The sequence below is a fragment of the Primulina eburnea genome, chromosome 11, assembly GCF_022965805.1.
Source record: "Primulina eburnea isolate SZY01 chromosome 11, ASM2296580v1, whole genome shotgun sequence".
NCBI classification, from domain to species: domain Eukaryota; kingdom Viridiplantae; phylum Streptophyta; class Magnoliopsida; order Lamiales; family Gesneriaceae; genus Primulina; species Primulina eburnea.
The window spans coordinates 43093250-43119946 of NC_133111.1; the positions used below are offsets into that span (position 1 = coordinate 43093250).

Below are 26697 nucleotides of genomic sequence, written 5' to 3' on the forward strand. Positions count from 1 at the left end.
TTTGAAAAAAAAATTCTAATTTTATATTTTCACAATAATAACTTTTAATTAAATATTACGAATTAAAATTTCATGTACGCATGAACATAGAAACAACACATAGGACAGTGTCTACAAAAACATACATGAACTAACTATAATTAGAATTGGAATCGTTAAGTGTGATTTTGTTAAAAGCAATGTATTTCATGTTATATTGTACGTCATCATTTTTATACAAGGCGTCATCACTCGGGTAAAAAAAATTAAAAATAGAAAAGATATGCAAGTTAGGGGGTTACATTATAGAAAACAATGTATTCCATTCTATTCTTACCCACGATACTTTGCATTTCATGTACAATATTTATTGGAGAGGAGCTTCCTTTTATATTTGTAAAATCCACTCTTTTTTTTTTTTTTTTTTATAAATGAATATCGATTAGTAGTAAAGCCTGAAAATATTGACCCACGTCTAATCAGCCCAACCACCTGAATTGAAATCGAAAGTGGGCCAAGAAGGCCCAATTTCAACCGTCGTGATGAAAGTGGGGGAAATCCACCGAGACGAAGTTTTGGACCCAATTTTCCTTTCTTCGAGGCCAGAAACTTAGAAAGAGAACTTGTCGTTAAACAGACGCTTTCTGATTTGATTTTTATATATGTGGTATCGTTGATTTTTTTACCTATTTTTCTTCTCAGTTAGCTAGGTGTATGGAACTTTTTGTCGTGTGTAAGAGATGTTGGAGGCAGAGTTTTTTGCTACTGATGTTTGTTGGTAAGTAGGACACCCTCCTTTCCCTCCCTCTTGCTGTGTAACTCAAGGGGTGGGTGGTTTTCGGGTTAAACACTGATCTGCGGATTTCATGAAAAGATTGCCCGCATGGGCTTAGCCTGACTGGCTAGCAGTGGTGACATCTTGAAATAATGACTAAGGATCGAGTCTCGCAAGCGTCAGTGTAGGAGTAACTCCCTTCGACGTAGGGGGGAGGCTCCTTGTGCGCGGTGAGCACGGGTCTAGCCACTGCTGGTTGGTCAGGTTACCATGATTTACCTCCTCTCACATACTCGTCGGACAGAGTGTGAGAGACGCCCAGGATGAACGATTTCACCTTTTGGAATAATGAAAAGATGGCTATCATCATAATCTCCCTCGAAAAAGTTTATCAGGACCAAACTTGTCAAATTTGACCAGCCCATCAATCAATGACAAGACAGTGTAGTGTGATCCTTTCCAATTCCAACTTTTTTCCTTCCTGGAGGAAAACTGTAACGAGGATAGGATTGTTTAACTGAGATCATTCGGAAAACAAACAAAGAACGCCTTGAATCGAACCAAATTCTCCTCTCAAAAAAGCAGAGGACGAGCTTCATTCAACCAATGAATGACCAACTTGAAATTGTTGGGTTCGTGGCTGTTTCTTATCCCCACTGAGAAATGGCTACATGAACCCGTCGCAGCCGATTCCTGACCATAAATTCAACTAAAACTTCCCTCGCAAGTATCTTACTCTGTACGCTCCGAAATCCCGCCTCTGAATCTTCTCCAAATTTCGAAATCCTTGTTTAAACCCTGCACTCTTCCATTCACAATCCATCGTCTTCTCTGCTTGTATGCTGTTCATCTTACTGGCCAACATGCCTGAAGAACCCCTCCTCGCCCCCAACCCAGATCGATTCTGCATGTTCCCAATTCAGTACCCTCAAATCTGGGAAATGTACAAGAAAGCCGAAGCCTCCTTCTGGACGGCGGAGGAAGTCGATTTGTCCCAGGATGTCCGCCACTGGGACGCCCTTACTGCTGACGAGAAGCATTTCATCAAACACGTGCTCGCGTTCTTCGCCGCCTCCGACGGCATCGTCTTGGAGAACCTTGCGGGTCGATTCATGAAGGAGGTCCAGATCTCCGAGGCTCGGGCCTTTTACGGCTTCCAGATCGCCATCGAGAACATCCACTCCGAGATGTACAGCCTCCTGCTCGAGACTTACATAAAAGATTCCGCCGAGAAGAACCTGATCTTCCACGCGATCGAAACCGTCCCCTGCGTCGAAACGAAGGCCAAGTGGGCCCTCCGCTGGATCGACGGGTCGGAATCATTCGCGGAGCGAATAGTGGCCTTCGCTTGTGTTGAAGGTATATTCTTCTCCGGAAGCTTCTGCGCCATATTCTGGCTCAAGAAGCGCGGGATAATGCCGGGACTGACTTTCTCGAACGAGCTGATCTCCAGAGACGAAGGGTTGCACTGCGACTTCGCCTGCTTGCTATACAGTCTACTGAAAATGAAGCTGAGCGAGGAGAGAGTGAAAGGGATAATCGCAGACGCAGTGGACATCGAGAGGGAATTCGTGTGCGGCGCCATTCCCTGCGCACTGGTGGGTATGAACGCGGATTTGATGAGCCAGTACATAGAGTTCGTGGCAGATAGATTGTTGAATGCTCTGGGATATGGAAAGCTCTACCACGTGCAGAACCCGTTCGATTGGATGGAGCTGATTAGCCTGCAAGGAAAGACAAATTTCTTCGAGAAAAGAGTGGGGGAGTATCAAAAGGCATCGGTTATGTCTGGTTTGAATGGGAATGGGGTTACCCATGTTTTCAAACTGGATGAGGATTTCTAGTTTGTTCCAAGAAATAACTTTGTGTTACCAATGAATTAGTTAGTTTTCTTGGATTCGATTTTTACGCTAAATCTTTGAAGTTTGATGTAAATCGGCGCTTTTGGTTCTACTTTGATTTTCAATTTAACTAAAATGTTTGTAATAGTTAGACCATTACATGGATTATTGGAATTTTATCACTGGACTGTATATCCTCTGTAGGATTTTGAATTTTGAACATAATCTTATTTTCCTTTTTTTAAACATAATATATATAATCATTTCGCTATTTTCTTTATTTGCAGTGTTTGTATTTAATATGGATTTAGCTTAAAAACAATTTCCAATTGCTTTTCTATTTTGATGCTTTTTTTTGTCATAAAGGTACATAAATCTTGAATCGAGATTAAAATGGAGATTACTATGCAAAATATATTTTAAACAAAACACTTTATAATCAGAAATTCCGAAACTTACTGCTACGAGGAATATGTGCGCATGCAACACTGATCGACAGCCAATTCACATAGATCTAAACTCAGAATTACCAGCAACTTCTATGAAGATTCACGTATGGTGCAAAAGAAGATGAAGTGTATACAAATATGCATTCTCAAATGCCACCTTGAACCAGTCCCCAAAAACTTGTTACTTCAGACACTCGAATTCAAATTTAAAATCACCTGCATAAACTTTAATCTCTAATCTCCAACTTTTAAGATATGCTAAAGCTTTCATAAAAAGAAAACTATAGAGTACAAGAAATGAGAAATGAGTGCCCGGAGTTCCCTACTGAAGTGAGCAGGAATTGAGTTTTTCTACTACAACCATGAGCGACGAATTTCCTTGACAAATTTCTTGCAGTAGCTGCAGTCTTTTATCAATCCCAGAGATATAATGGGGTGACTCAAACTCTGACATGATCGTGGCCTTTTTTTCGTACTCTATTAATTTCAACAGCATGCCCTGTCCACAAATTGAAACAAATATAGAATCACGTTGAAAGTAAATACACAAGAGACACAAAGCATATTCTTATTTTTCCCATTAGGAAGGTGACACTGCCTTCTTTCCTCCTTTCATTATCAGAAGTGTAAAGTTCCATTAGTAGTCAAACAGCTATCATACCTCATGTTGCTGTTTGTGAGAATAATCTCGCAACAGAAATTTTACAAGCTTATGCGCAGTGAGAGCATATCACCAGCAAGATTCTGAAAAATGAAACATGAAAGATGGTGCAGAACCAGCGAAAATGCAGCTGAATTCCGGGTTGCTGCTTTGTCGAGAGCACCAGAGACCCATGATTTGACATAAGCTTCCAAAATCCTCTCATCATCCTGCACATAAGTTAACTGCATGAGTTCTATGTGTAAGAAACAATCTTCAAACAACGATTTGAAGCAGGAACGAAATCCACAACTGGTTTAAATAACTGTAACTATGGCTGACAGACAATTGCGATATAACTTTTGTAAGTTCCCTTTCTCCTTCACAACCAACTCATGAATTATTTTGGAATATCAACAATCAGAAGAAATTTTCAGGACTCATTTTAACACTAGCCCTTTGAATAATAATTCAACCTTTAATGGCAGGCAAGGTGTCCTTGTCTAAACATATCTCTGATGGGAGATGGTTGTGCTTTGTGGAAAGAATTTAAAATACTTTTAACCAGCAAATTAATGAGAAAAGATTAACAATTCTTGAGAAACAATGAATAAAAAATGTTACTACTTTTCACTAATGTCCATATATATCCAACAATATCATATCTTGATATCCAAATGATTTTCGAAAACCTTAGGAAATGGTAACTATCAGAAGCTTTTACAAATTCCATACTGTCTCCCATTTTTTGCATGCTGCCTCTGATTTTTTTCTAGATAATAATTAATATAACATTCTTATAATATAATAGATCGAACAAAGGAGTTTGCAGGTAATACCTCAACTGGTTCAAGATAGCTCTCAGCCTTTGTTAAGCATTGATCCAGAGGAGGTAAAAGTTCAAGAGCACGAGCATTAGACAATGCGTTCCAAGTGGTAAGTCTTACAGAAGTTTCAACAGATCGATTTAAATACATCGCAACTTGTCGACCAAATATGATGTCACCATAAGATTCAGCAGCAAATTGCTCTACCAAAATTTCAATAAAAGTAGAGTAATTCTCATGTATATCTGACTCAAATTTAAGGGGCTCCACAACCAAGTTATCACTCGAATTAGAAAAAAAATTATCATCAAGGATTTCACCATAGACTTTCTGTAAACTTTCATAAATATCCCGGCTCTTTTCATCCTCAAGAACATACATTCCAAAAAGTAATACCACAGACAATGCGTGCAGTTTCCAAACAACTGGGACGGATTTAACAGGGGAGAAGGCCTCAGAGGTGCTGAAAGCAGGGATTGCTTCAATACATAAGAGAAAAAAGAGTCCGCCTTTGGTAACTTCAATCGAATTGTGAGATGCACAAGGATTTGCATTTTTCTCAAGATGAATGGTGGATATTGCACTGAGAAACCAATGTGCTGGAAGATGCAATCTCTGGTAAGCCCACTCCATCATCAAGGAAGTTGACTCTTGAATTATCATGTTTGGTGGATCAACATCTTCATGAATGGTCTCCAAACAATGACCGCCTTTCTTTGTTTTGTGGTTAAAACGATTGTTTTCTTTATTGGCTTTTAACTTCTTTGCACTTAGCCACCTGTTTTTGAAGTGAGCAGTCAAAACATTAGCTAATAACAGGTAATCCTCTTCTTCATAATTCCACCCAAAGGGCTTAAATCCTTTTCTAAGACACAGGAACTGGCGGATACCGAAATCAAGATGCTTTAGAACAGGAACCTGAAAAATGAAATTCAGAAGCCTATAAAAAACAGAACTATTCCCTGGACCCACAATCAAACTAGCTGCAATGGTGCAATTTATACTTTGCATTAAACAGCCCATCTCGTCAGCATCCAATGAATCTTTTGCAGTAGAAATTTCGAAAACTTTGAGTAAGTAAGTAAACAATCTGACATCTTGCTGAGCCAACAGAGTTTTCAAGGACCAATATCCTCCACCAGAAGCACCCCATCCCACACCCAGTCCAGGAGCAGGACCACCTCTGCCAAATACCTCAACAGGATGCATACTTTGACATTCATTGATGATTAATGTCATCAAAGTTGTCAGCGTACCTCTCACTTCAACCATAGATGACTTGAGTATCCCATCAGCAAGAACTTTTTCGTCCCTCGACAGAATCAAATACTTGGATAATGCCTCATGACTTTTAAGGTTTGCATGCTGGATCAATTTATCAATAGAAGCAACTACTTGGATCAATCCTTGAAGGCAACATGTAGAATATATTGCTATCTCTTGTCTGTTTCTCAGTCTCAAATGAAATAAATGCTCCAAAACAGAACCATTAATATTACATTCTCCAAAAAAACCCATGTATCCATTTCTGATGATTTCAAGCCCAATCTTCGGGACGAACTCTGGAATCCATGGCAAATTTCCATTTGGCAAACCAGTAGTATCCACTGGGATCACAGCTTTGAGCACACTTGAAAGAATACTAAAAACAGATGAAATGACTTGTAGCAAGGAATTTACTTCTGGATCCTGCAAACTGCGATAACCTCCATCTTTAGCTTGGAGGCCAAAGAATCCAGATACATATGGAATGGTTTTGACATGTATCCACTCAAGGGCATGATCAATGATAGGGCCCATGTGACTCCAAGACAAAGACTCTGTATCTTGAGTAGTATTCTCCACTGTTTCATGCATGACAGAGTAGAAATTTGGAAGTCTACCGACTAAAACATCGAGAAGAAGGTAAACTTCCTTTGTGATGGCGAAACATTCACTCATCATGTCATTTTCAATTAGCAGCTCAACATTAGGTACACTCAACCATATGCATATTGAAGCAAATAGGTCGGAAAAGTCAGAAATGCAATATCCATATCTAATGCAAACCTTCCAAAAACGCAACTGCTCAACCAGCAAAGCAGACGAATATTTGCCGACCTCTTTGCCAGATTTAATCAAATGATCTAGAGAAAATGAATATCTGTACAAGTGCCAAGTCACCTGGCGAAAAATTCCATTCTTTATGAATGTTAAGCAACTCTTCTTCTCAAAACAAGCCAATACCTTCAAAGCACCAACGAAGGAATTAAAAAGGTTTTTTGTGCGACCAAATATAGAAAAAATAAATACAAGATAGATAACTCATGGAGAAGAGGAACGTAAGGTTGAAACATTAGAGAGGCAGTTTGAACCTTTATAAGCTTAACAATTTTTATCTTGCAAGGGCTAATTTCCATATATTCTTTCAGGGTAAACCTATTGGCAACTGTCTGAACAAGCCTTTCGCAGTTCATTATCGCAGCAGCAGATGTTGGGGAGTGCCTTGCTATTGCAATCAATATAGAAATTAAGCATTCTTCCAACGGGGCAGAAGGATCTCTCTGGAATCATAAGAGTTGATACTTGATTTTAAAGACAGCAAATTTTATTACTCATTTGCACAGCAAAATCACCTAATGAGAAGTCAAAACTTAAAAAGTTTACCTCTATGAGATAGCAAATCCTTGGAAGAATTCCCATCCTAATTAGACCAGCAGCAATATCTTGCCCCGCAACAACTAGATCATCCTGAATAGTACGCTCACCTGCGGGTTCATCACCCGATTCTTCACCAATAAAATCAATATTAGAAGGCTTGGCACTATACTTCCAAAAGCCACCACGAAGAAACCCAACATTAATATCCGGCCTACTTCTAAATACAGGAGCAGTAAAAACATCATTTGAATGAGTTGAAGCATTCTGAAATAAAGATATCATCAGTTTTTGAAGATAAACTAAAATACAGGGAGGGAAATCCACTTTTCAAGAAATGTAACTCCACCTCTGAGATATCAAATATGATTTCGTTCATGTCACAGCTCAGTGCGCACTGAATCGCTTTGGCACAAGCAAGAATTACCGAGTTGTGATTATCATCGAGAGACATTCTACAAAGTAGCACATATCAGAAAGCATCATCAAAATAATTCAACCATACTTTTATAAAAAGAAATGAAAGAAAAAGGAAATTGACATTTAGACAGAGAAACGTCAATGTTCACCTATTTCTCAATATTACAATTCCAATTTACACATAATATAACTTAGGAGGCCATTAACAAATTAAGAGTTATGATTGAAATAAAAAATTTCATAATAATAGAATGAACTTGCTCTTTTAGAAACTAAAGCAGTACCAATTCTGAATAAAATTATATAAAGATGAAGCGCTTGTGAAATAGCTGGTTCATAAAATTAGTTCGATGAAAGAATTAAACTGCATGCTTTCAAATGAACCAGACACCAAAAAACAAACACCAAAGCCAATAGTTCACTATATGCTCATTAAATGGAAGTAATTAAGTTAATATAAATAAGCATATATGAATGATGCACTGAAGGTCTACCTTAAAGATAAAGCAAGCTCTGGTTCGGGGCCAAGAGCAAAAGCCCAGATAGCCTCCCAGTCATCAAATGCGTAAGCATCAGCAGAGTTAGAAGTAAAACTAAATTGATTCTGACAGATGCTGAAAATTGCCCGACCAAGCACAGCTGCAATCAAATGTAAAGCCAAAGTGCGTTGCCCAGGGACCTGAAATATATGCATGAAAAGCATGTCAATATACCATGGAATGGGTGTTGTTTGGTTGTTCCCAAAAAAAATACATAAGAAAAAGTGAGGTGCCAAAATTAAATTTTGCTAACCACACTTCTAGTTAGAGCAACTGCTTCCGTTATAGTGTAACCAGCAGCACCAGGATCACCTTCAGTTCGAAGGAAATCACGCTCAGAGACAGTATCTGCGCTGTACCCATTTTGAGACAATGTATTACCTATGATAAGATAAAATTGTAAACCACCACAAAAAAATAAAAAAATAAAATTAATCTAAATTTATTGGTCCAGTCATATATCATTGCATGAAGTTGGAGGGGTGTTGGGAGGGACTTCTGTCATACAAAGGAAGTTTCAATAGAATTAGAAAAGACTTCAATTAAAGAGTGCAACACATCATGTCATCATCATCATCACAAGGTCATATCTCAAATCTCACTTGACCTACCAACTTCAACAAGCGTCTGTTATTCTCATTTAAGAATGCTGATTTTACAAAACCCTGTCACCTACAACCATAGGTACCTCGTGCTTCTAACTTAAGGATGAGATGCTAACAATTAATTATAATATAAAGGACAGCATAAACAAGAAAATTATCTGAGTGATTTAACAAAATCCATGTTGTATTTATTTGGCGTTCGCTGTTCATATGGTCCATCTTTGAATTTTCTTAGCCACGTAATGTGTAGCGTTCCATTGATATTAAGCCAAATAATTTTCTTTTTTCAGTGGCAATGTATAAACTCAATTACTCATAAACATATAAAAACTCAGGAATCGACCATAATGTGCAATAATTTATTCACATTATAACAACCAAAAAGGTGGGTTAAGTTTTGTTCTGCGGGCTTAGAGCTCACCAGTGTCGTCAATGATATTACTGTGAATCATATTCCCATCCAAGGAAAATCTCAAATTCCGGACATGCTCCACTCTTTTACTCCAAGCATTCCACAAACTATGATCCTTTTTATCCATATCTTGGGTAACTTTATTTTCTTTGGAAGTAGGTTTGTCTCCTGGAACTTCTCTCTCGCGCTTATGAAAGTTACTGAAATCAAAGTCTACTGATACGTTAGACGACTTTTCCGCATGTTGACCACTAACAGTTTCACCACCGGTGGCTGTGTCTGACAAAGAAAACTTCAGCTTATTTGCTTTCTCTTGGCTCCTTCTTTTAAGGGCTTTAATCAAACCTGGACTCAACTTTGTCATTATTTCAGCTTGTGCCTCTGCAATCTCATCAGCAGACATCTTTAACAACCGAGCACGATTCTCTGCATCAATCTGACTCTCAAGACTGTTCCCACCAACCTGGGTTGCGTCAAGGAATTCATCATCAGTAGCCATCTGGAATGGATCTTTAACATTCTCGGGCGTGTCATTCAAGAGAGATGGAGACATGTCATTCGCAGTAAACTGCTCTACTTCACGACTATTGTAAGAAGTATGGCATTGCTTTTCCTCCATATCATAAATTTGTGCCCCTATGCTGTCACAAGATACTTCATTCACTTTATTGCTAACTCTCAAAGGATTTGAGTTACTTTTGTTTCCCTTCCAATGACGCAGAGAGCTGCCATCATTTTTCAGAATACCCCGCCACCTTCTCAAATCTAAACTTCTCTTTTCCTTTCTTTGTACAGGATTGGCCACATTAGCAGTCAGGTCACACCCATTGAAATCTTCCTCACCGTCCATGCACAAATCAAAATCATCATCATTGTTAACCTTAAATTTTCCAACTTTTGGAGCCCAATGCTGTAAAGAAAAATATGCTAAATTAATGATTTTGTTTACTGGTAAACGTTGAAACAAAAACTGTGCAAACAATGAAAACACAAAGACAAATTCTTTCCCGTTATAAATTGACAACGCATGCGTCTACAGCTCAAGAATAACTTGTTCAGTGATGACTCGTGACCAATGAATGACACGCTAAAAATCTGAAAACCCGGAAAAGCCATAGTAGCAGTAAAGGAGTTAGGAACATAAATAGGCAGGCATACCGGGCCGTGAGAGCGGTGATGGGCCACCGGAAAAGACAGAACACTGGGGCGAGGGGCGGAAGGCGGTGTCATAGGCCTAGTTTGCTGGTTGTCTGAGAAGCCCTTTTCAACAATGCCACCGACCAGACTCCCGGCGTCATCTTCACTAACGTGGAGTGCGGTCACTCCTAATATTTTGGATTTTCGGTTTTTGGTTCCTTCCATTTTCCCTTTCTTCACTGTTAAGTTAAGTTTATGTCGTGAAGTAACCTACGATGTCCGACAGCAAGCGGTTGAATGTTTGCTCGAGTAATTCGTTTTCCAAGTCAGGTGAGAGCAACCCAGGCAATCCCAAGCTTCGGCGAGTATTTACGATCGCTAGTGAATCGATGGTTTGCCGGAGCGCAGTTATCACTACATTCAGAAAATTAAAGAATGGGCCCAACAGAAATGGGCCAAAAACCAAACGTGGTTTTTCCAGCATTGGGCCCAACTGTTCTTTCTTTTAATTTAAGTAACAACTTTTAAAAAAATCTTAAAGCTGAGAAATGTGTCGATAAGGGGTTGAGGTCATGCGATTTATTAGTCTTGGGTTCGAGTCATGTTGACTGCAGGTAGTTTTTTTAATTTATTTAGATAAATTCAGTTATTTCTTTAATTTTTTTTTATTCGAGATAAGCAAGTATCGAGTTTACTCTCAATTCTCATCAATAGTGGAATTAATTGGATGATAAATCAGTATGTACGTATAAGGCGTTTGAATGGAAAAACGGGTGCTTCTAGAGGAACAATAAAATCCAAGCGTATTTTCATGCTTCGAGGAACAGTCATCTCTTACTATATTAAATTTCTTTTTAATAGAGCTCTTTTTTCTTTTAAATTCATTGATTCAAATTGCATTGTAACCCTTTATTATTTTTCACAATTATGATATGATCTTCATTTTAATATAAACATTGCACAAGCACACAACTGCACGCCAAATATCACTAGTGACACATCTATATTTTAATATATTAGTACTAATATATAAATATAAAATGATGGAAGAGTATATACCAGGAATGACACATCGGGTATGTTTTAATTTAAGATATCATTAATTGATCGTATGGTAGAACTCATCCATATATTTTTATTTTGAATTTAGAGAATTTTATATTAAAACATATTGTAAGTGTGTATAAAATAGACTGAACTTGAATAGTCTTATAATTTCTCTCACAAAAATATTTTTTATAAACATATAATATTATATTTCCAAAAATAAAAATATCAAAAACACACTTTTTTTTTTCTTTCTAAAAGAATGGTTATTTATAAATATGCAATCAGTAGTGCCAACAATCTAAATCTCGGGAATGCTAGGATATAATATAACTAAGTCGCATTGGATTTCAAAAGGACACACATATTCCTCATGATGCATGCAGAGGGCGGAGACACATTCCCTTGTATCCGGTGGTCTAATTTTTTTAAAAAAATTTATATCTAAATTTTGGAATAATATAATATTAGTCTGGGTAGATTAATTTAAACTATTAAAAGATTATAGAGTTTAAAATTTTAGCCTCGGATAGAATCATATTTATGACCCCGTCACTCAATGCATGAACTTTTTAAAATGTGAACGTTGTATAGAACATAATACATACATGTATATTTATTTATACAAACAAGCTTTCCAAGATTTTGATTATTGAAAGACCACGGCCACCACCACGACCACCACACACTTATTTATTTATTTTTTTGAATGAACACGTCACATGCATAATCAGTAGTATGGAGTTGATCTTTATTTCTTAATAATGAGATTCTGGGAGAAATTTATTTGTCCAGGTCAAACTATGACTTGGTTGGATGAACATTGATTAGTAATCTCACTTTAAGTTTCTGCAGCAACATACAGGTCATATCTGATTCAGACAAAGCACACAAAAAAACAAACCATGCACAACTCATAGCTAGCGTTATCTTCATCTTCTACACTTGATCACCACGACTATTTTCCAATCCAAGTTTTTACCATATTCAATAAAATTCTTCGTATCTATGTCTTCAATACTCTCCTTGTTATTCTTCCCACTTCTCTGCTTATTGAGCTTTGTGTTTGTTCGGTGGAGATTCAGGTGTAGCCGGAAACTACTTAGTTCAGCTGGTCCAACTTCATATCCAGCTATTGGATGCCTGATTTCCTTCTACAAGAATCGTCATCGCTTGCTAGATTGGTACACAGACATGTTATCCGTGTCCCAGACACAGACGATTGTTGTATCCAGGTTTGGGGCTCCACGAACTATAGTAACCACAAACCCCATAAATGTGGAGTACATGCTGAAAAGAAACTTCAGCAACTATCCCAAAGGAAAGCCTTTCACTGAAATTCTTGCAGATTTTCTGGGAAAAGGGATATTCAATGTCGACGGTGACCTGTGGTACAAGCAGCGTCAGCTTGTTGTTCATGAGTTCAGCGCTCAATCTATTAGATATTACCCAGAGAATTTGTTGAAAGAAGAGCTCGAAAAGAAGTTGATGCCGGTGCTAGAATCTGCTTCTGATAGTGATGACAAAAAAGCAATGGATTTGCAAGATTTGTTGAGGAGGCTAGCTTTTGACTTGGTGTGTAAGGTTTCTTTAGGGTTTGATCCTTGTTGCTTGGATCAATGTTCCTTGGAAGCACCGCATCCAATTATCGAAGCCTTTGATGTTGCTTCGGAGGTGTGTGCAAGAAGAGGTGCGGCTCCATTGCCAGCTATGTGGAAGGTTAAGAGGTTATTTAGTATTGGGTCGGAGAAAAGACTTAAAGAGGCCATGGGTAGAATCCATTCATTTATTGCAAAAGTGATTCATGATAAGAAGACGAAGAATTCATCAGGTGACGATCTTTTGTCAAAAATGGGGTTGAATAGGGAAGAAGAGGAGTTTATGATGGATACAGTAATAAGCTTCATTATGGCAGGAACGGATACAACATCATCTGCCATGACCTGGCTTTTCTATTTACTCTCATGCCATCCTGACGTAGAAAAGGAGCTGGTGAGGGAGATAGAATTTGTTAACCAGGATCAAGAGTTATCGAAATATGAATCCCTGAAAAATTTGAGACTGTTAAAGGCGTGCATTAGTGAGTCGATGAGGCTTTTCCCGCCTGTTGCATGGGACTCCAAGCATGCCATCGCTAATGATTTGTTGCCAGATGGCACTCAAATCCGGACTGGAGATAGAGTAACCTATTTCCCTTATGGTATGGGGAGGATGGAGAGTTTGTGGGGTGCGGATAGGCTCGACTTTAAGCCGGAAAGATGGATTAGTGTAATGGAAGAAGGTAGAGTTACGGTGCTGAAGAACATCAGTCCTTACAAATATCCGGTCTTTCAGGCAGGTCCGAGGGCCTGCCTCGGCAGGGAAATGGCATTCATTCAAATGAAATATGTGGTGGCTTCGATTCTTAAGCGGTTCAGAATCAGACCAGAGAGCATGGTCACACCGGTCTTCGTGCCACTCCTCACGGCTCACATGGCCGGAGGATTTAACGTTTTTGTCTACAGAAGACAATAGCGTACAGCATATGGAACTTTTTATGAGGTTTGCCGATGAAGGTCCCGAGCCATTTTGAAATAGTCTTGTCAGGTGGCTGGCGGAGCCACGTAAACATTTAACCGGGCTAGGACCAATTTTTTTTACAAAAATTTATATGTAAATTTTGTATAATTTTGGAATAATATGATTTTACTCCGAATAGATCGATTTAAAATATTAAAAAAATTTAGAGTTTAAAATTCTAATCCAGATATAGCCATGTTTCTGGCTCTGTCACTGCCGTCAAGTACCCCTCCAGTTGTTGCATGGGGCAGCCATAGATAGAGACAGATCCCTGGAAGCTACAAGTATCTTGTCAATTAACTAATCAATGTGGCGCCGCACGACTGGCCAAACGAAGTCGACCCCATATCATCTTTTGTTATTATACGGGGAATGGATGTGTGCAGTATAATAATTAGCCACTTGCAATAGTATCTGTAAAGGTATACATAAGATTTTTCAAGTAGAAGTGTGAAGTGAATGCCAGTTATTATTGTTGAGTATTCATCGAAAAAGGAGTTCAATTGATTTGGTTAAAGTTGCAACCTTTCGTTAATTCCGAGTTCCGACACCGATTGTTATTAGACTCCACAATGGTCATCATGTTTGTGTCCAACGGAGGAGTACTGCTTCATAATATGTAGTGCGAAACAAAAGATAGCTATAAACGAAGTATAAAAGTTGACGTTTTATCTAGTTTGTGTAAAAGCATACAACAAAAAGATATACAAATTGCCGATTTTTTTATACTAACTACTAACAATATTCAATAAAACATTATATACACGTATAAGTATGTGTTATCACTGCATCTATTAGCTTCAATAGAATGTGTCTGACTATTTCATTAAGTGATACAACCCCTGATGTATAACAGCATGTGACACCGCACGTGATTCAAATAATTTACATGTTTAATTACTGAAATCGATAACTCGACAAGTTTACAGCTTTATTATTCTCTTCGTCTATTTATGTGGTCCACGTTATATATATATACACACACACACACACATACAGATAATATATATGCTGCTCCGCATTCGTTTCCCTATTCGATGTATATCAAGATGCTTTAAATCAATAATCACGTAGTGAGAATACAAAGAAACATCGAATTTCTAACCTGCCAAACACTTGAGGTACAAGATATTTGAAAGGAAGCAACACCGATTTAGTCCGCTCCTCCACAGTGAAATTTTGAACTCGACCCAGCTAAAATTTACACAGTAAAAATATTTCTTTTCCTCTTCTGAGGTACAGATAACTAACATAAAACTGGTTAAATGACAAGGAAATTAAGTAGACTTCACTTCTCAATGCTGTTCCCATCCCACCAGCAACGTAAGCACGGTTACCACGCGTAGCAGAAGCAAATAAGAATCGTGGGCATATCATTGATGGACCCTTATACCAGACGTTCTTAGCCAATTCGTACCTCCAAAGAACTCGGCAATCAACCAATCTCTCTGCCACAAACAAGCAGATGAGTGTCGGCACAGAGCGATTCTTTATCTCCAGAAGCAGAAAAAGGGCGGATGACAGAACTGGAAGCCGCCTACGGGACTTGAATTCACGATCAAATGCCTACAAACTACTCTCCCCGCTAGTAATAATAATATGAAAACAGAACAGAAGGCTCTTTGAACCCATTCTCGTTCCTGATCTTGTAAAGCTCATCGCTTGTTACAAGATTCAAGCACGTACCTCTTATTCACAAAGCATAATTTCCGATATTCTGATCTTGGGAACCTGGCGAAAATAAGATTCTCTATCTCGTAGCTAAGAGACATGCGTGAATAATCTGCTTCCTGAGGTTCATTGGACAAACAAACCATATTATCATCCCCATACGGATTAAATCCTCTCTGATCTGACCTGTCATCATCTTTGGACATCCTGTTCCTTTTGGGGTAAGAAGCATCAATCCAATCACTTTTACTAAGATTTAAATCTGACCCATGAAGTTGGAGCAGGGAATTAGCAGGTTCTTCTAAATCTCTCTTCTTCTTTGGCTATATTGTTTCCTTTAGACATTTGTTAAATATAAGATATTATTATCAAACACAACACCACCTAACCATGTAACAGCACATTCAACATCAGATTCAATATAGAAGATAAAATCAAGAAAAGCTTTCGTCATACCATGTAAATGTCCAAAATTTTAACACACGAAGCATTCTTTTTATTTAAAATTTCTCTATATATGCACAAAACCAGTTTTATAGTTTTTAATTTTAATATATTACCTATTAGAGGTTTTTTTATACAATTAATTATCTGTATGAACCATTTTAAATTTAAATTTGGATATGATTAATGGAATCCTCTTTTACCATAATATACATGCATATGTCCCAACAAGCATGGTTTTGGCTCTTGATATGAAACGGTTTTCCACCTTACCCTACTGTATTACTTATTCACCAATCGGTCAAAAACAAACAGTTGATTCATATATCAATCTGCATCATGTATGGTACAAAAAAGTAATATTCTCGTGCAACAAAGAACGTGCACACTCGAATTACCTCACAAGTTTAAACTAGATAGGCAGACAACGAGAAATATTATGTAACTTTGACAAGTTTCTCTCGCGCTTGTATTGAATTCCCAGGTTACACAAGACTTTAGTTTTGCGAGGTTCTAGCATGGTTGAACATATTCCTCATTTTTTGTATCCTCATTTCTACATTTAGATACATTCTCAAAAGTGAAGGAATCAGTCTCACCATAAGCATGGTTCCGAATTTTAGATTCAAGCCAATATCTATGAGCCAAGATTCAAGGCAGGGCTCATCCTCTTTCTCCTTTCGTTAAAGCTACGACTTGAAAGCAACCTCGGAAGGCAACATTGTGCAGACTTCACTGAGTTGTCGTCTGCTTCGAACAATCCATTGGGAGTTCTTTCACTACTGCCCCTAGAGTTAGCTCCAGAGAGATAAGGGGTCCCATTTGTAGATTTTGGATATTGTAGGACTACCGCCCTAGTTTCGACATTTGCAGGAACCGTATTTTTCCCCATAGTCGTATTTTCTTGATAGACGAACTGGTCAGCATGTAAGTTCTCTTTAAACAGCTCAGAAAGTCTCTTTTTCTTATCCGGGCTAGATGGCGAAGGTATGGAATCAAGAGTACTTCCTTTCACAAGGAATGAATCATTTACTTGTGGGTTACCAACAGAGAAGCTAGGGTGAACTGGAGTATTCCCCTGAGAAGGTGTGAAATCTGCAAAGAAAAGGTACCATTATGCAGGGTTAGTTTCATGAAAAGTAGACAGAAAATTTAGGATCTTAATGCTTGTTGGGGCCTTGGGGGAGGATGGTGGAAGCCCAAGGTCAAATTTTGTTTGCAAAATACAATGCTGTTGGATTTTTTCCTTACCACCATTAACACTGAGAAAGTCATCTTCCCCATCTGAATCTAACCAAGGTTGAGAATCAAAGAAGGCTTCCTCTTTACTACCTGCATAAAAATCATAACCATCTCACGTCATATCACAAATCGATCCGTGAAACATTATGCATCAGATTGAAGTGGAGACAAGAAACCAATGAGTTCTAAATGTAGGCCTTTTTTAAGCCACAACTCAAACCGTGTAAAATTGGCGTCCAATTGGCTTCATTGATCGAAACATAAAGAAACGAACTGGGCACCTATGCTTGATGAAACTTGTAATAACACAGAGAACAACAGAATCTCAGGAGTGCCAATATTTAACAACATAGTGTTTGTCCATTAATGTACTTGAAATATCAATTTAAAAAATGTTCAAAATATTTCAGAAGTGTAATAAATTAGGTACAACGAAGCACTCTGACATGGCTCTGTGTTCAATATTTGTGGTCTAATAACTTGAGAGTAATGAACTCTTTAGGCAGGTTAAATACCCATTCTTTAAATCATAAAAGAATCAGAAGACATACATCATAAACGCCTAGCGAGTTCAAAAATCAAATCTTTGGAGTGGTGGATCATATGGGATCGTGGAAAAGAACCAACTGCAGACATAATAAGAAAGGTTATTCAGGGAAAATGATTGCCATACCGGAGCGCGAGAAGTGGGACTTGGTTGGAAGCTCAGCGACGGCGTTGACCGTGACCTTGTCGTTTTTGGAGCCGAATGAGAAGCGGGGTCTGACGGTCGACACACACGAACCCATCCCATCAACACAAACAAGTCTACAAAATCACAAAGTTGCCATGATATTTGGTCTGGGTGAGAAGTAGCTTAACGTTGCTGCTGCCGCCATGAGTGAAGTAGAAGTAGAAGTAGAAGTAGAAGTAGAAGGGACGGGATTAAAGTGGGGGTGTGAAAACTCAACCAAGGTAGTTGAAAGGTTCCACAAAATTAATTGACATTAATGACTTTTGATACAATAATATATATAAATTATTATGATGATACAGAACACAGCATATAACATTTAAATTTTAAATATATAATTTCACTACAAGTTTATCCGGTCGAGAGACTTAATTTTGTTATAGAAATATATTTTAACAGAATATTATTCATTTGGGGGTGGGTCCATATTGGAAATTAATGTGTTTTGAAAAATAAGAAGAATACAAAATGGCATACCATTATCATAATCCTGTGTTAATTTTCATTGTGTTGAAAAAACCAACCTTTCTCCGGTCTTTACAACTCATTGAAAGGGATGTCACCATTTTCCCACGATAAATACTTTTTATTTTTTTGAAAGAATTTGATTGTAAAATAATTTCAGAATAATATAATACAATTTCAGAAGAATATAATAAGTTGTGTTATAAGATCCTTATGATAACACATATATAATATTGATTTACATGTTGTTTGGTGTTTGTATAATGTTTTTTAGTTATTTTTTCGAAACTTATGGTGATTTTTTTTTTCAATTAATTTAATTTATATTAAAATAAAAATAATATCCTAAATTTCACAATTTCTGAAAAGTCTGACGACAATTTATGAACTGGCCATACTATCAGACCAAATCGTCGGTCCGATGGCTTGAAATTTCATATAGAACTAGAAATACAGTTTTATCTTTATATAAAATAACTTTTTATATGTAACGTATGAGATTATAGTAAATTTATTTGAAGTTAATGCTTGACTTTCTAATTTATTATGTTTTTTAATCAATAATTTAGTATGAGTTGTTTTATTTAAAAAATAATTTATTTATGGGGAAAATTTTGTTATGCATGATATATCAATTGATCAAAAGTGGATGTTATCGATGTCTCAACTTTAATAATATAGTATAATATAATATATAATAAAAAAATAATTTTGGTACATAATTATCGATAAATAGACAATTTGATATATGAACAATTGTAAATGACTCAATCGACGTACGATTCAATTAAGAGATCAATTTTACCTTATGTTCAAGATTTTTGGCACATTCAAATGTCTGACACGCGCTACATACCAAACAATGTATATGAACTTTTGATTAAATGGCACTTGGATAGTTTATTTTTGCAAAAGGTATAATTGATATATATTAGTTAAATTATGACCAATTTTTGACTGAATTTAACAAATTTAGATTTTTAAAGTTATGTTATCAAGATTTTTAAGGTTTGTTGCTAAATTCAATTAGCGTTTAATGTCTAAAATTCAATTAAAGTTTAAAAACAAAACATTTTATTTTAAAATTGTACTTAATTTTTTTTAAAAAAAAATCTCAACTTTATTATTATTTTTTAAAGTTTCGAATTGGATTGACTTTATTTTCTAGGCTCGCCTTTAATAGATGTTTTTTAATATCATTGTTACATCTAAAATTTTATTTACACACAATTGGAATAATTATCTAAACTTGATAATTTTTATTATTTTCAAATTAATGATTTTTTCTTATTAGAAGTGATATATAAAAATGTAATATACTAAGAAAGGTGTTATTTACACTAAAAAAGTGTTAATAACATTATTTATCTTTAAACTAACTTTCCTTATATTATAAAATTTGTTACTTTTAAAAAAACTCAAATACAATGTTTTGTATTTGTATGTAAAAGAAGTAAAATATGGGGGAGCGTTATTACTTTTATTTTCATCGTAATTAAGAAACACTCCTCTTAATAATGTTTACTTATTTTAAGAATAGAGAAAGACATCAAAGTAAATAGAAGCTTGTCGGTTTGAGGTTGCATCAAGATCAAGAACTGTCAAAGGATGGAAAGTGAACTAGCATCTCAACAAATTTATTGAAGAAAAATCTAAATGATTGTACTTGATAGCAAGGGCAAACAACAAGAAAGGAAAACAGATGGCGGTGATAAAAATAAGAACTATTCTTGTCAATTTTCATTTCTGTTAATGATTAATCTCAGTACGAAAGAAGTGAAAATAGTAATAGAAAACAAATCACGGGCTTGTTTCACTCTGGTGTCATTGTATCTACAAGAATATGGGTCTGGTAGAGTTCGTTGGATTGTTTTTTGTAGCGAGTATATCCAGTTTTGATCGAGAGCGTGTAGAGTTCTTTTTGTAGCATATTTTCACTGAAATGAGTGTAAACTAACGAGCCGAGAGCAGAATTTTGCAAAACGATATGTTCTATGAGATTAAATGAGTAAATTTTATGGTATAGCATCTTTCTTGGAAAATATTTTTGCCCAATTAATAAGCTTTGTGTGTCAGATATTGCATTGCATTCTCATGTTTTTCCGTATGTTATTTTACTTTGGTTAAAGTGGGTTGTTTAATGATCGGAACCCTTTCGGGGTTTCTGTCAAAAGTTCTGAAAACAGAGAAGATACAAGCGAAACGGCCGAGGGAACATCAGTTTTGTAAGGTCGATAACATGTAGTCATGTACATAGAAAGGAAATTAGTTTGCAACAAATTCTTCGTGCGTGTGCATCAAACGCAATCTCAAGAAGAGAAAAGAGAAAGCACTGGAAAAAAACACAACTTAATGCCTATACATATTATTCCTACAGACATCACATGGTTCTCTCATCTCCTCCACTTTCAGCAGCCGAATTTGCTGGTTCACATGCAATACAGGGCCAAGGGGTTTACTCACTGTTGATCCATATGTCCCGAAGAAGTCGATATCTTACGGCATTTAGGCTTCCATTCTTGTTTGATATCCAAGTAGGCTTTACAGAAGATGAAGATGACTGGGAGAAGTCAAGGTGGACAGATTTCAACGGTGAATCTAATTCATCAAGCTCATCATCGCTCGTCTGAGATTTCTTGAGTAGCGAGGATCCATTTCGTGTCAGCAAAGAATGGCCATCACTTTCACCTGAGAAGCCGGCAATAGAAGAAGCTGATGGTGGCTCATACACAACTGGTGCTGCAGCACATGGGAAGGTCATAATGGAATCTTCCTCGGCATCAAAAGAATCCTGAGAGTTCATTATAATGGACCATACTTTCATGAATCAATAATTTCACTGTAACGAATGCCAGTACCATCGAAATGGTAAAAGAAATGCAGCAAGGAGAAAGAAACAAAAAATTAATGATATAAAAATTAAGGTTCTTCACAGATGATTCTACCCAGGAATTCAAGGCCTCAAGCACAACTCCAGGAATCGGGTCAGGACAAAACTCATCAGGGATGAAACAGTTGACAACCCTTCTTATTAGCGGAGGACCAAATGTTGGACAAACCTAGGGCCACAAGCAAAACCTCGTGAATAAAGAAACCACTATGCAATTTGGCTTAACAATGTTCCAAGGTACAAGCTAAACCTCTTTTCTAATTGTTTGACTCAATAGCATATCCTTTGGAAGCATCATAAGATCACTTAGTGCATTGAGAAGATGGAAAGGCTTCGATGTCGTATCAGATGATCTTTGCTCATCATCATCAGCAGTTTCTGAGCCACTCTCGTTTTCAGGCAATTCATCATCATCAATGCCAAAGAGATCTGTAAGCCATCTAGACCAATGTCCAATCTGTTATATTCAACACATGAATTAAAAAGATGGTTCAAGGTGCCATGCACCTTCCACGGCAATCAATAGCAAAACATAAACGAAGACAATTTGGGGAAGCCAGTATAAACGTAGATTGCTCAACAAAAGCTTATTTCATTCTTTATATGCATAAAGTAAAGTGACAAATATTTACACTAGTTATTTGAATTTGAGTGTTGTGATTTATGAGTGAAATGCTCACCGCATTTTTCAGTTGTGCACCAGCACCAAAGCTAGCTTTCCCCGCTGGAATAGGAAGCACGTCAGCATCACTAATGGGGTCAGCCACAGGATCTGTTGGGATTTCATCAGCTGATTCTCGAAGGATTGCATTGAGCATAGCGACATCTAATCGGGCGATCAATTGCTCCATTATCTGATCATGAGAAAGTGTACATTATAATCGGTAAAAATTCTCGAAGGATTGCATTGAGCATAGCGACGTCAAAATTTATTTGAGGTACAAATTGCTCATTTGTCTAGTAATTAACACACTAGGTAGCTACAGAATTGAATCCAAAAAACAAAGGAATTGTTGCATACATCTGATGTTTTAAAACGCTGAAAATTAAAATTATTCCTTTCAAGACAAGGAAAAAAAAATTCATCATCGTTAGAATAAACTCCTCTCAAGTTCATATCTCTGTTGTCATATTACTTGATATCCATAAAAAACTTTTCAAACTTTATGTCATGCATTAGCTGAGCACATTTAAACATTTCAAGGCACACCCCTGTGCATAAGCATGTAAAGATTACCAGCCTAGAAAGAAGGGGCAAACATCCACAATCATGTCCTCCAGCTCGTACAGGACATATCCTTTCACATGCATCTCTGAAAGCCTTTTTCCAGAGTTCCAAAGAAAAATTTCCCTGTTGCTGCTCACTTGAACTAGCTGTTGTTAGGTGTAACTTGCTAGAGTCAGAATCCTTACTTCTATAAATTGATTTGGCAGCACCAGACTGCATGTGAGGAGTAAAAGTCTGGAAAAATAACAAAGACGCAACTGGTTGGTTTATTCAGGTCAAAGCTAGCAAATATACAAGTCCCAAATGATAACATCCAAGCAATTTAACAAGAGTAAGTCTTGGACGACGTGTTATCCAGATTGGCAACTCCAAACGTCACACAGAATTTGACAAATGACCCTGAAGAATGAAATAAAGAGAATACCTGCCACCATATGGACTCAATGATCCGGGAAAATATCCACATTTCAACCTTTTCTAATGCAGCGGCAAATGATAGAGGGTTCTCCCAGTCACCAACACTTCCCTCTGCAGCGCTTCTCATACCCTTGATGGGAAAGGAATCCCATTTAAGTGGCGATGTTTTCTTCTTTCCGTTCCGGTCCCCCAATGTTTCAGTGACAGGTCTAATAGAAACAGGTAGCTGACTGGCCCCAAGAGACTTGCTCATTATCACTCTAAGTACAATTGAATTTGAAAGCCAGAAAGTTAATCTGTATAACAATCAAGGTAGTATCAAGAATGTTAGATAAGATGAAAATATAAGTAAATAATAATGGAAGAAATAAAAAGACACGACTCTATGCTTGCAATGAATTGATCTGAAATTGAAACAACATATTTTAGCAGCTGATTAACTTAACTGCAATCATCAAATAGATTCCTGAATGATCACTTCGGCAGCAAAACCAAATTTGAGAGAGAAAATCTAGATTCTTTTGATGCACAATAATTGACTTATTAGCAACTACTTCAATCCTACTTTCCAGTTTATATTAACTTTCATAAAACAAAGACAGGCTACGGGTATGAAGATTGGACAAAGCCAAGGTTGTTCACAAGTTTGACTCCATTCAGCAGTATTTGTCAACTTATACTCCAAAAAATAGAATAAAAAAAATAAGGGTGAAATGCACTATCATACCTCGGAACATCATTTCCACATGCTTTTGTAACTAACACTAATCCAGATACAATACTTTTGGCAGCACTCCCTCTCCTCGAATTTGGATTCTGTCTGCGAGCATGAAAATAGAGCCTTGACAGGCGTCGAGCTGGTGCATGGACTTTAGTCGTGGAGCTTCCATGTTCTGCAACAACAGAGTAAAGGCTAATCTCAATAGCAGCAGCCTCCCTCAACTCACCTTCTAGATTTTTAATTCTGTTCTCCAAATGCTGTACTACACTATCTGAAAGCAGGTTTTTTGTTTCTATTGTGTACAACCTATTGTCTTTATGCTCACTGCTTCGGACCGATCCATTTCTCCTGTTTGATTCAGGTGATGATCGAACTGATTTTACTTGCTTTGACTTATCACTGGTTGACAAATCACTAACAAAAGCAGTACTTTCCTCGGAGCCATAAACCTGACCATTTTCAAACAATATTACTTGCTTCTGGACGTCAACTGGAGAAGAGCCAGCCAACGGTCTATCCTCAATTTGCTGCCCTTCTTCATCCACAGTGTTTTTGTCGGCATAATCTTGATTATTTTCTCCAGTATCATTGTCTGCGGAACCATTTTGGGAAGAGTTAGTCCTTTCACCCTCAAGCATATCTTCTTTTAGTGAAAATGAAGCATCCGCATCATCGTGGCTGAGGTTAAGAGAAGAATCCCATGTATTATTGGTTCTGTTATCTAAGTCTGCAATTTTTTCTTGGGCAATAGGACAGGTAAAAATGCCTTCATCAGAACTTGGCTGTTTCGCCTCATCCCTCCCACCATCCACAGGATTTTCCAGAATAATGGCGCATCCACTTTCATGTTCTTCATCCTCTATGTTGGAACTCTGTTCTTTCCCCTTTCCTTCTGCAGTTAATGGCTGCAAACTTCGGGAAACAATTTTTCTTGAAATCCAAGCAAGATCAGAAGATAAATCCATCGAAGATGAACCGGATGAATCTCCGGTTAAATTCACATTAGATTCAGTCATTTTCTTCTCATCTAATTTCTCAACAAAATGATCAGGGGCATGGCCATTGTTTGCCTCTCCAGCACTACCATTCTCAGCAATTGCCATGTTCTGCAATTGATTGCCACCTCGCCATCAAATCATCATATACAACTTATCAACTAAAGAACGATTGAGTGTTAGTCGACTGATAAACTACTAAGATAGCACCTCCGATATTTGTACTACAGGCTACAGAGACTTCACACAGAATTATGAAATCATAAACCAGAAAATAGAATTAATAAATAAAAGGTGTTGGAGCAATGGTGAGGTATCTTACCTCTTTATGTTGAGGTGATAAACTCCCATTAGATTCAGCTGCTGAAGAAGTAATGGCCTGAGACGAGTGCGAAGAAACATCATCATCAGTATTATATGACGAAACCTCGGCTTCTTCTGCATATTCTTCCCTCATTAACGTAGAAACACATTCAAAATTATTTCTGTCCATTGAAGCTTCTCTCATCAAGCTGTCTTTCGAAGAGGAGCTCGTACGGCTCTTCTCAAATGGCTGGATTTTAAGGAAAAGAAGTGGCTGTGCGGTGTTCCTATATGTCCGTTTACAGTTAATGGGAACACTAACACTAAAACTCTCTTTAACAATACCATAATCTGCCAAGTCCAAAACAGCCGTTCCCAGTAGCTGACCTTTCACCGTCTTGTCCCTCCTTGGTTCATAAAGATTGAACTCGATGCAATTCTTCTGGAACGTTTCCCCGTCCCCTCCTTTGACAGACATATCACGCAACAGCGAAAAATGAAGCTTAAAAGATTCATTGAATTCAATCCTTCCATCACCAACATCGCCCCCAGTATCAAGCGAAGGGACGACTTGATTGGTTAAGCCAGAATTCCTATCACCATTCTCCCATTGGATCAGGACACCACGAAGATTTCTCAGTGACTGAGATGGGGGCCAGGGCTTAACCTCCTTGATGTGGATTATATAATCAAGCTGAGCCGAAGGGCCTTTCCTGGTATTGGTCCTAAGACCTAGAACCATGGTTACACAAACACACCTACTAGCTCCTCAGTGGGAACAATGTGCCTGAACAGATAAAATAAAAAAGAAAAACCCACTCAATAAACAATTATTGGTCACACTTCAACAAGAATGGATCTTTAGTTCAGATAATGACATTCATTGCCAACACAAAAACGTGACTTCAAAACAAAACCATCCAGTGCATTGAAGACTATTTCCAGAAAGAAAGAAAGAGAGAGAGGTTGAAACAATAAATGATTGCACATGCAGGTTCATTCAGCTCTGGATAATCATCAATGCGGTTCCATGGTAACCACAAACTTTATTACCTATGCCTGAATATAGTTCAGTATTCACATGACACTGTCCGGATGCAACTCTACAAAGCCACTTGAAGATTTATTAAATATACACGGATTAAAAAGTAAATTGAGTAAGAAAAGAAGACAAAATAAATCACTCCATTCACCGCCAATGCTCTGTAATAAGCTGGAACAAGAAAGGTTATTTTTTCCCCAAACAAATCGAGTTTATTCGAGATAATCAGATAAACCCAGATCCAGATACTACGGAGCAAACTCTTTGAGATTAATGTGATTAGATGAAACAAAAAAACAAGAAAAAAACTCGAGTAGTAGCAGAATGCAGTATGAATAAAAGCGTCATATTTACGGCACCGTACATGAGGATAATTAAGGCAGCTAACAGAGCATAATGGAAGTGGGTGGGGGAAGAGGAGAGCCAAAACGATGCGTTTTGGAGGAGATAGGGTGAGGAAGAAAGAAACAAGGTGCAGCGGAAGGTTGAGAGCGAAGCGAACAATTTATCTGAGATGTCTTTTTCGATACTTGAAGAAAAATTTATTATTATTATTGTTGTTGTTGAAAGATTAAAAATAATATTTTCTTTCTACAAATTAATATTTAAATTAAACGAAACAAATAAACAGCGACGTTGAATGTTTGCTACAAAAATGTATGCTTGATTTAGTGTCGGT

General features: G+C 37.3%; 5 protein-coding genes across 6 annotated transcripts; 2 read left to right on the forward strand and 3 right to left on the reverse strand.

Annotated features, from left to right (window-relative positions):
* Positions 1 to 1151: 1151 nt before the first annotated feature.
* LOC140804694 (ribonucleoside-diphosphate reductase small chain-like) lies at positions 1152 to 2794 on the forward strand. Its single transcript, XM_073160788.1, has one exon. The coding sequence runs from the start codon at positions 1594 to 1596 to the stop codon at positions 2596 to 2598; it is 1005 nt and encodes a 334-aa protein (XP_073016889.1). The 5' UTR covers positions 1152 to 1593; the 3' UTR covers positions 2599 to 2794.
* Positions 2795 to 3183: 389 nt separating this feature from the next.
* Positions 3184 to 10671, reverse strand: LOC140806371 (transcriptional elongation regulator MINIYO-like). Its single transcript, XM_073162994.1, is given in 11 exon segments — positions 3184 to 3543; positions 3706 to 3758; positions 3761 to 3914; positions 4524 to 6737; positions 6866 to 7054; positions 7158 to 7415; positions 7498 to 7603; positions 8063 to 8247; positions 8361 to 8488; positions 9134 to 10034; positions 10283 to 10671. Coding segments are annotated over 11 exon segments (4569 nt in total). The 5' UTR covers positions 10487 to 10671; the 3' UTR covers positions 3184 to 3366.
* A 1478-nt stretch (positions 10672 to 12149) lies between these two features.
* Positions 12150 to 13893, forward strand: LOC140804963 (cytochrome P450 94B3-like). Its single transcript, XM_073161131.1, has one exon. The coding sequence runs from the start codon at positions 12317 to 12319 to the stop codon at positions 13820 to 13822; it is 1506 nt and encodes a 501-aa protein (XP_073017232.1). The 5' UTR covers positions 12150 to 12316; the 3' UTR covers positions 13823 to 13893.
* A 2390-nt stretch (positions 13894 to 16283) lies between these two features.
* LOC140806372 (uncharacterized protein At3g27210-like) lies at positions 16284 to 18206 on the reverse strand. Its single transcript, XM_073162995.1, has 3 exons — positions 17898 to 18206; positions 17234 to 17314; positions 16284 to 17077 (listed from the first exon to the last, which is right to left on the reverse strand). Exons 1-3 carry the CDS (start codon positions 18010 to 18012, stop codon positions 16620 to 16622), a joined length of 654 nt encoding a protein of 217 aa, XP_073019096.1. The 5' UTR covers positions 18013 to 18206; the 3' UTR covers positions 16284 to 16619.
* A 2633-nt stretch (positions 18207 to 20839) lies between these two features.
* Positions 20840 to 26537, reverse strand: LOC140806373 (uncharacterized). 2 transcript variants are annotated; one of them, XM_073162996.1, is made up of 9 exons: positions 26383 to 26537; positions 24996 to 25763; positions 23685 to 24784; positions 22965 to 23253; positions 22550 to 22774; positions 21993 to 22166; positions 21563 to 21769; positions 21368 to 21481; positions 20840 to 21213 (listed from the first exon to the last, which is right to left on the reverse strand). In XM_073162996.1, exons 2-9 carry the CDS (start codon positions 25716 to 25718, stop codon positions 20878 to 20880), a joined length of 3168 nt encoding a protein of 1055 aa, XP_073019097.1. In that variant the 5' UTR covers positions 25719 to 25763; positions 26383 to 26537; the 3' UTR covers positions 20840 to 20877. The 2 variants fall into 2 exon arrangements, with proteins under 2 accessions (XP_073019097.1, XP_073019098.1); XM_073162997.1 differs by lacking the exon at positions 26383 to 26537 and adding an exon at positions 26030 to 26317.
* Between the last annotated feature and the right edge of the window lie 160 nt (positions 26538 to 26697).